The sequence below is a fragment of the Cotesia typhae genome, unplaced genomic scaffold, assembly GCF_013202065.1.
Source record: "Cotesia typhae breed Kobodo isofemale line unplaced genomic scaffold, CoteBio_Ctyphae scaffold_121, whole genome shotgun sequence".
NCBI classification, from domain to species: Eukaryota; Metazoa; Arthropoda; class Insecta; order Hymenoptera; family Braconidae; genus Cotesia; species Cotesia typhae.
Genome location: NW_027423773.1, coordinates 5008695 through 5017851, shown reverse-complemented (window position 1 = coordinate 5017851; position 9157 = coordinate 5008695). Strand labels below are relative to the sequence as shown.

At 29.4% G+C, this 9157-nt stretch overlaps 1 protein-coding gene across 4 annotated transcripts; it reads left to right on the top strand.

Moving 5' to 3' along the window:
• The first annotated feature begins 4994 nt into the window (after nt 1-4994).
• LOC141533664 (uncharacterized) lies at nt 4995-8782 on the top strand. 4 transcript variants are annotated; one of them, XM_074252661.1, is made up of 4 exons: nt 4995-7062; nt 7436-7757; nt 7869-8139; nt 8373-8782. In XM_074252661.1, exons 3-4 carry the CDS (start codon nt 8055-8057, stop codon nt 8759-8761), a joined length of 474 nt encoding a protein of 157 aa, XP_074108762.1. In that variant the 5' UTR covers nt 4995-7062; nt 7436-7757; nt 7869-8054; the 3' UTR covers nt 8762-8782. The 4 variants fall into 3 exon arrangements, with proteins under 4 accessions (XP_074108765.1, XP_074108762.1, XP_074108764.1 ...); XM_074252664.1 differs by having other exon boundaries at nt 7869-8019; XM_074252662.1 differs by lacking the exon at nt 4995-7062 and having other exon boundaries at nt 7614-7629; nt 7692-7757.
• The last annotated feature ends 375 nt before the right edge of the window (nt 8783-9157 follow it).

The following is a 9157-nucleotide window of genomic DNA, read 5'->3' as shown; positions in this document are numbered from 1 at the left end:
AAGGAACATTCTCGGTCAAAAAGTTTGATTGAACCGGTCCAAAATGAAAAATCTGATGCCGAAAACCCTGAAGAGATGGAAACTGATAAATGAATTAGATTTTAAGGGAAAAAGTTTTAAAAAATTATAATTATGATAGGTTTTAATTTCTTTTGTATTAAAGAAAAATTTTATCTTTCTAAAATAGCTAAGTTTAATTTTATTTTATGAAAATTCCTACTTCTAGCGATAATAAAAATTTATACAATATTTTAAATTTTAAATTGAAGAAGCAGTTTTAATTTATGAACAAATGCACTTATAATTTTTTAGCGTCTTAAAAGATTAAATTTTTGGAAAAAATTTTTATGGAAATTTTTATTTAGCATTAATTTACATACAATTAACATTAATTTTTAACAATATTCATAAAATAAGTATGTAATGATTGATAAATCATCGTTATGTTTTTTCTCGTGTACTCCAGTCTGATTTAAATATTTTAAATTAAAAAAAAAATCTCTTTTAAATATATGTATGATTTACTATCATTTCAGTATTTTTTTTAACAATTATCAAAGTTTCAATTGATATTTAAAGGAACAAAAATATCTTTTTTTTTTAATTTTTTAATATTTTTCAGTTTACTAATTATATCTGATATTCCAATAGTTTTTTTTTAACTTTAATCTAAGTTTAAACGAATTTGTAACGGGTTTGAACCGTCTTTTGGTCACCCCTTTATTTAAATTTAATAATTAGGGCGCCACTGGAATTTTTATCACGGTTTCCAGAACCGGTCCAAGCAAGAGAGATATCACAGGGTCGAGAGAAATCATAAAAGTTTGACATAAATAAAAACAATTAAAATTGGCATCAATTATAAATTTATTTTAGCAAATTGACAACAATTAAATCTTATTTAATTCTCACACACACCCTCATACTTATAAAAGTCGCTTATTCCTACGATACCCTCTTATGGAGCGTCTATACCGCAGTTTCTATCATAGTTGCCTATTCCTGACGGTACCCTCATAAGGAGCGTCTATACCGCAGTTTCTAACTAAATCGCGTTGTCCACAGGACCCTCACGCTCTAAGACTCTAGATATGACCCTGGGTGGTCGCCCGGACCCCTGCCCAAGGTTCATACCGTCCTCAGCCCTTTCGCTGTCGCCCGGACCCTCACTACGGGACTAAGGAACCTGAAGTCGACTAGGCCAGAGGAGGATACCATGACACTAGTTGACAACCTGCTAATACTAACCTCCTCGACAGCCCGTGAACGAGGAGTATATAATGTAAATTATTTTCCACACACACACACACTACTCTCAATAAAACAATTTATCTAAAACACACTTGACTCTAATTTACAATTATTTTAAAATCTAAGATACTCTTTACAACATAACTTCCTGGGAATCAAATTTCCCGGTCCCTAACTTGACTTCGATAAATAAGTTAATTAAATTCTGGTTGCTTAGTTATTAATATCACAGTAGCGTTTTGTTCAACCAAAATGTTAGATTAATTAAAATTTGCTCGAATTCAAACTGCCTGAATAATCGGCTTATGACTATTTTGAATTCCAGTCAAGATTTGAGACTTCGTCTTCAACTTGGTAAAAATTTCCCAAGGCTAAATTTTATGTTAATTATTTTTGAAATCATCGTACTGGAATTTGACAAGTTCATTTATCGAAGTTTATTGAACAAATTTTCTTTTGTCGATAATTTTCTATTGTAATTTTGTTTTATAAATTAATTTACTATTTAACAATTTTAATATTCTAATTTAAGGAATTTGTGTCTATGTTAATTTTATTTTATAATTTTTGATAATTTTCTAAAAGTAAATTATAATTATTAATGTTAATTTAAATTTTAATTCATTTTTACTTGTTAATTTTATTGGTCAATTTTAATCTAACTTGGACAAGTTTCTAATTTTAGTTTCCTTTGGTTTTATTTTAATTTCTAATTTGTAATAATTTAATCAACAGAATATCGCTTATATAAATGACGCAGTTAACTCAAAATTGTCGATATCAAAATTTCTGATTTGAAAATTTTAATCTAAATTTAATTGACCAATTTTATAATAATATTAATTCTAAATTTAACCTCTTTTATTTTTAATTTTGAAATTCTTCCAACTTATTGAATTTTCTATTTGTTCAAATTTTGATTTAACTAATTTTAACCTCGATTTATAATTTAGATATTTTAATTAAATTCGAATAATTAATTTGTAACAGGGTAAATTACCCTAAATCGATAAGTCGCCAGAGATCGATAATTAGTCGACTCAGCACTGGCGCGCCCCGATCTTCGGGGTTTTCCGTTTAGTAATTAAGAGTAGGGGGGGTGGATTGGGTAAGTGCTCGGGAGTCGGAGAGTGACAAAATCAGAAGAGGTTTGATAGTCAGCCGCACCGGTCACTGCTCAACGAAGCAGCAGGTAATTATTTTTTCGCACGTGAATTTTCGGAACGCTGCGATGATTTTTTTTTTTTTAAGATTGTCTGTCCAATCTTTTAGACAAGATTTCTAACGTTAGTTCTGTTACAGGAAAAACTGAACTTAGAGTGAGGACAATTCCCCGGAGTGAAAAAGAATCTAACAACCGGTACCTCGAGGACTCATCACGGTAGACAGACATCGTGGACGTAGTAAGACAATTACCCAGGTACATTATTTCATTCCGTGGGTGGAAAATAGACCGCGGTTTGTACTCGGTCTATCATTCCTCTTCTTTTCTTAAATTTTATTCAATAATTAAATCGTAGAACATTTGCTAGTTTTTGGATTGAGTGATTTTCATGGGGGTTTATACCCGGGGATCGCTCGATCGACCTTGCGGGGGAAGTTTTAATATCTAAAAGTTTTCAATCAATTAACTAACATCTAAGAAAATTCATTAAATTGATTTTTCAATAATTAATTGAGTAAAATTGATTGATTTTTGTCATTGAGAAAATTAGACAAATTTTTATTCGTTGAATTTTCGCCAAGCGTCAGTTGCGTGTCGCATAAATTCCAATACCCAAGGTCAAGCAAGACTTACCTAGCGAATGTTCTAGCAAATAAAAATTGACTGTTTCGACTCGTGTCGAATTTTATAACTGACAATTGAGTAGAAAATTATTAAGGTTATTATATTTAGAATTTATTACTGAAAATAAGATAGATCGGAAAATTATTTAAGAATTAATTATTAAGAATATTTTATTAAAAATTTACCGTTGAAAAAAAACGCTGATCGGGAAAATATTAAGAAAATTTTGTTAGGAGTATTTATTGAAATTATTGTATTATAAATTATTTTAACAACTATAAATTAAGTAAATTTTAGGGATTAAGTCCGTAAAGTAATTAAATTAAAATAAATGACACTTGATAAATGTCAGCGTGGATATTAAGTCCAAGTAATCAGTGATATTGAGTCAAGGTCAACACGAAAAAAAAAAAAGTTCAGTAAGAAATTGGTCATTATATAGGAATTTTCGTTTCACCGATAGCCAATGATTGAGTAAAATAAAAATAAATTGTAATTAATTTAAAATCATTTTTTAAATTAAAAATAAATTAATTAAGCGAAGTGTGGGTTATGTGTGTGAAGAATTGAACGGGTTATGCGTGATAGAGAGTGTTAATAGCGTTAAGTGCGGTAGTCCTGTGGACTTAATTTTAAGTTGTAAAGTGTGGAGTTAGTTTTGGTCGTCCGGTGGACGTTAAATTTTAAGCTTAGTTTTAGGTCAGGTGTGGGAGACCGTTCGTTAGAAAAAGCCCAGTAGTTTTATGCAGGTGTGGGAGACCGTTCGTTCAAAACAGCCCATTAGTTTTAGGTCAGGTGTGGGAGACCGTTCGTTAAGAAAAGCCCATCTAGTTTTAAGCAGGTGTGGGAGACCGTTCATTCAAAAAAGCCCGTCTAGTCATCGTATCGTCGTTGGAAGGTTCGTTGTAAATATCGTTTATTTCGCAGTTGTTCTCCGCTTCGTTAGATTATAAGTGTGTGAGTGAGCGCTTAAATTTGTTAAGTTTGTTAAAATTTTATTGTTAATAAATATCGATATATTGTTAGTTAAGATTTTATTATTCAACAGCACCTTCCTTCACTCTCTCTACCCTAAGATAAGTTTTCTCAGCTCTGGACCGGTTCCAGGAACCGTGATTAATAATCCTGGTGGCGCCCTGATAATTTTTATTGTTGTTAGTTTTGTTAGTTAATTTTAAAATTGATTAGGGGCTAACCTGAACAGGTAAAACTGTTACAAATTAATTAATCAAGTAGGGTGATTGGAAGACGGAACCTGGCCTGTGCCTAGAGTTTCTGGGGACGACGCAATAATTTCCCGAGGTTAAACTTTATTTTGTACCTGAGAACTTTTGACGATTTCTTCTCTTGAGTTTGGCTCTCTTTGTTGTTCTCGTTGACTTCTAATAGAGGTAACCTTGTCAGCCAAAATCACGGTGTTCTCGATACTCGGGTTCACTGCGTCGCAGCTCGAGATATTTAGCAATGTTTTATCTGATAATTCCAAAATTTCGTGTTCGTTACTCGGGCTCCGGCTTCACAATGTCGCTTTTCTGTTCGGCAACTTCACTTGTCCCTCGTGTGGGATTATCCCCACCCGCGGAACACTTATCTTCTAGGCCCCGGAACTTGTGTAAATTTTATTTCTACTGCGCGAGCATCCTAGACCACAGCGCTCCGTGATCCGTCGATAACTAACCGCGGCTAGGGTGAGGACCTTCAACGGGTAATGAAGGAGCCCCGTGACATTATATTTAAATAAATAATTTTTTCTTCTTGTGTTATTCTAATCACACACACACACACACACACACACACACACACACACACACACACACACACACACACACACACACACACACACACACACACACACACATATATATATATATATTTGATTTGATTTGAATATTTTACATAATTAAAAAAAAAATTACTTTATAAATAAAAATAAATTATTTCCCATTAAATAAGCGATTTTTTTGTTTTATTTTATTAATCAATATTTACATATTTTAATAAATAAAAACAATAAATATTTTGAAGAAGAATTATTCTTATTTAGTATAAAAAGCTTGTGTTTGAATTAGATGTATAATTTAAATTTTCTCCACCGCCAGTTACCTAACAAAATTTGCCTTACCGACAGCTAATTTCTTACTTGTGATTTACAAAACTTAGAAGACAGATCAATTGTCGTTCTTTTGTAATTTTTCATGGGTTACAGTTTAAATTCTTTCATAAATATGATATTGAAATGTTTTAATGTGTGTATTTTATTAGATTGAATTTACTATTATTTGACCTATATTGAGTGTTATGTATGAAGTATTAAATGTATATAACTTGTTAGAGAGCAAGTTACTTTTTGTATTCCATTACAATTATTACATTGGCTACATGTCCGTCAATTTCTTAATTCGGAGATTAAAACTAAATAAATTAATTAATTACCTCTGACAAATAATTTGGACACAATTTAAGACGATTAAAGTAAATAAAATAAAAATACAAAATTTGGCAAAAATGCAATTCGAAGAAAACAATTAATAAAATGGAACTAAATTAATTTTAAGGAAAGTAATTAAGTAATATTATATAATAAAATTTGAAGAAAATAAAATCGACAAAAGTAAAATAAATTTGTAAAATACTAGGACGTAGCGAATATTTTGTCGGCAGATTATTAAGACCTCTGTCGTCAAATTTCAATCTATTAATACGAGATACGAAGACCTCTGATTATTAAATATTTATTGTTATATTATTAATACCACGGCAGTAAATTAGTTAAGAACTTTAAAAAGGAAATTAATCGCTATAGGAATTTGGATTAGGAAGGAATGGAAAATTTGTTCAAGAGAAAATTTAATAGTTGAAATTTAATTTGGATTTAGAAAATTTACTAATCAGATATAACTTGAAAAATGAAAGTAAATAATAGTCTTAGAAAATAATTAAGAAAGTATGGAAATTTTAATTAGTGTGTTTGAATAATAATAATTATATTGTGGGTGCGCGTGTAGAATTATGGAATTATGAATCTATTAGAATTTTGGAAATGGGAGCCAGAAACGTCCTCTTGTGGAATATGGAACGAAAAACAAAATAAGTAAAATTGAGAAAGGAAGGCGAGGAAATCTACCGTAAAATAGTTATTAGAGTGAATTGAATGTAGAATTTAATACCTTTCGAAACGATCATCCATTAATGACATTAAATGTCCGAAAATTACATCACGATTGAAATTTCAATCAAATGACATATTGTTCGAAAAAATTTTTAAATTATGCGTATTACTGATCGAATATTTAATGACAAAATTGATTGCTGATGACTGTTGATAATGTAAATTTCACGTCAGCTAAATTGGTAAAACAGAAATATTTAAATGAAACAGAGAGTGCGTAGCTTTTGGCTCTAATAATTGAAGTGTTGAAAAATTTATTTATACAAAATATTACAATAATAACTTATTATTGCAAGTAAAATAATGTTATAAAAATTATATTATATTAATCATCACTAATTAAAAATTATTTATTATTAAAAATCAATGAAGTACACAGTAGATATTGTTTTTCTTTTTTATTTAATACTAATACATAAAATTATATTTATATTATTTAAATTTTAAATATAATATAAAATCATATTTATATTATCAATCAATAAAATTTTAACATTAGCTCATACAAGTGACAGGTTGTTTATTAATTTTCATGTATGAAAATAATATGTTCTGGAACATTGTTTTCAATTTCATCGATGGCAATATATAAATTTTTGTTTATTGCAACTGGAAAAATACAAGCTTAATTAGTTTTAGAATTATTAAAATTTTACAGGCTTTTCCGGTGATTACCATTTTTTGGAAAGACATGAATGCAGACGTGGTTGTTGAAGTATTGAATCAACTGCGTCAATCATTTTTAGGTGTTGGAAATATTAAACGTATTTATACGGATTTATGCTTCAAAAATTGTTTACGAAGAGCTTTTCCACAAGCTGAAGTTATTAGTACATATGACAGTTTTGCTCGTGTAAGTAGATTTTATCTATTTGTTGATATACTACTGTTTTAATACAATTAAGTGAACTGTATGAATCAAATAATACATTTAACTATTCTTTTTTATAGCATTGACTAGTAGATAATAATACTTTCATAATATAATTAATATAATTTTCAATACAAAAAAAAAAATACTGTTCTCTCATGTTCATTCTATCTTAAATTTTTATTTGTAAATTGTTCATAACTTTTTGAAATTATCGACAAAGAGTTTTAAATTTTTGGTGGACAATTATCACATAATTGAATTTGTCAACATTCTAAAATATCATTTTTTTACGCATGAACATCCTTAAATTAAATAAAAAAAGTTTTACTTCAATATCGATTTTTTTTTTTAGATGATTTATCAGCAAGCAATTGATCATGGTGTCGATTTCCACGACATTAATCAAAAAGAATTTTTTATGAAAATCATGGCGCTTACTCTACTTCCTGAAGATATGGTAGCCGATGCGTTTAATCAGTCGGTCGAGGCTTTGAGCCCTTCAAACCGTCTGGCGCTGCAAGCTTTTATTAATTACATCGAAAATGGGTGTATTAATGTAACTGAGTTGATAAATTTCTTTAACTCTCCAGATGCGTTTACTAATGCAGGGATTTTGGCAAAATAAGATCTACAAAACCGTGTAGGAGTTAATCCTACCATTTGGAATTTCATGAGTAAGTTAAAAAAAAAAAAAAAAAAAAAAAAACATTGATCTAATAGGCTATCTCTGCAATTTTCGAGCTCAAAGAAGTCGAAAGATATTTTTAATTTTTTTTTTGTTCCAGAAAAATATATTTTATACATGAATACCATGAAAGCGGATTTAAATAAGCTCCGGCAGAATCCAACAGCAACAATTAATCGATTCCCTCGAGCTAACAATTCATGTGTAAAAAAAAACGTTATTACGCCGATTGTGGACACTGCTGAATCGAGGTGAACTTTCTGCTGATGATTTTTTAGAAAGAACCATGCATCTGCAAGAGGATTACTGCAACGGATTAATTTTCAATGATGAATTAATGCTTGCACAGCAATTAATCATCATCGAAAATGGTAATAATAAACTATTATTCATAAGAGTTAAATTAATTGAGGAGATCTTAGCAAAGTTGATAATAAAAGTATATTGATGTATTATCAACTTCGCTAAGATCTCCTCAATTAATTTTCTATACTATATTATCATTGCCACTAGATTCTCCTTAATTAGTGTTAGTTGATCAACATTGACTTCATCTTCATTAATTGCTGATATTTTATTTCCGTTTCTTTTCATTTTTTTATAGATCTAATTGTGAACGAAGAGGTTCTTGGAATGATGTGCGCTATTTGTAGCTTGAATCCGGTTGAGATTGTTTGTCTTCCCTGTCTACACACTCAAATGTGTGGAGAATGTTCCGAGAACATAAGAAATGCAGCAGGAGATAGGAACATTCAGTGTCCTTTTTGTAATCTGCCTGTCCGATTTAAACAAGGTCTACTTCTGCAAAATTTTGACGGCAGCGTTTTGATGATTTACGAGCAATGTAATGTAATGGAAATATCAATTGTGTGTGTACCGTGCTTACACATTCGTTTTTGTCAGCACTGTTGCAAAGAAATCATTGCAAGCGGTGCTTCAAGATGTCCTGCCTGCGACCACGAAGTGAGATTTGAAAAAGGCTACTTTCCGTAAGAAAATGTAATCAAGTCTATAATCAAGATTAATCCTTTTTATCATAAACAGTTTTTTAAATTTAATAAAAAATATCATAAATTAAATTTTGTTAAATTTAATAATAAATAAATAAAAATTAATATCTATTGAAAAAAAAGTTGAGTATAAAATAAAAAAAAAAAGCTTCATAAAATGTTTTCATTAAAAGTGACTTATAATGCTAAAAAAAAAAGAGAAGCAATTATCTGTACTTTATTCAATTTTTAATAAAAAATAATTTTATTGAATGATAATTATTATAATTTCATAACAAACGGTTTGTAATATTAAATAAAAAAGAAAAACAATATCTACTGTGTACTTCATTGATTTTTAATAACAAATAATTTCATTGAATAATAATTTTTAATTAGT

Excerpts from the sequence above, each read along its gene's own strand:
- LOC141533664 (XM_074252661.1), top strand. The coding sequence starts at position 8,055 with ATGCATCTGCAAGAGGATTACTGCAACGGATTAATTTTCAATGATGAA. Across the intron at positions 8,140-8,372 it reads ATTAATCATCATCGAAAATG|ATCTAATTGTGAACGAAGAG; the intron begins GTAATAATAAAC and ends ATTTTTTTATAG.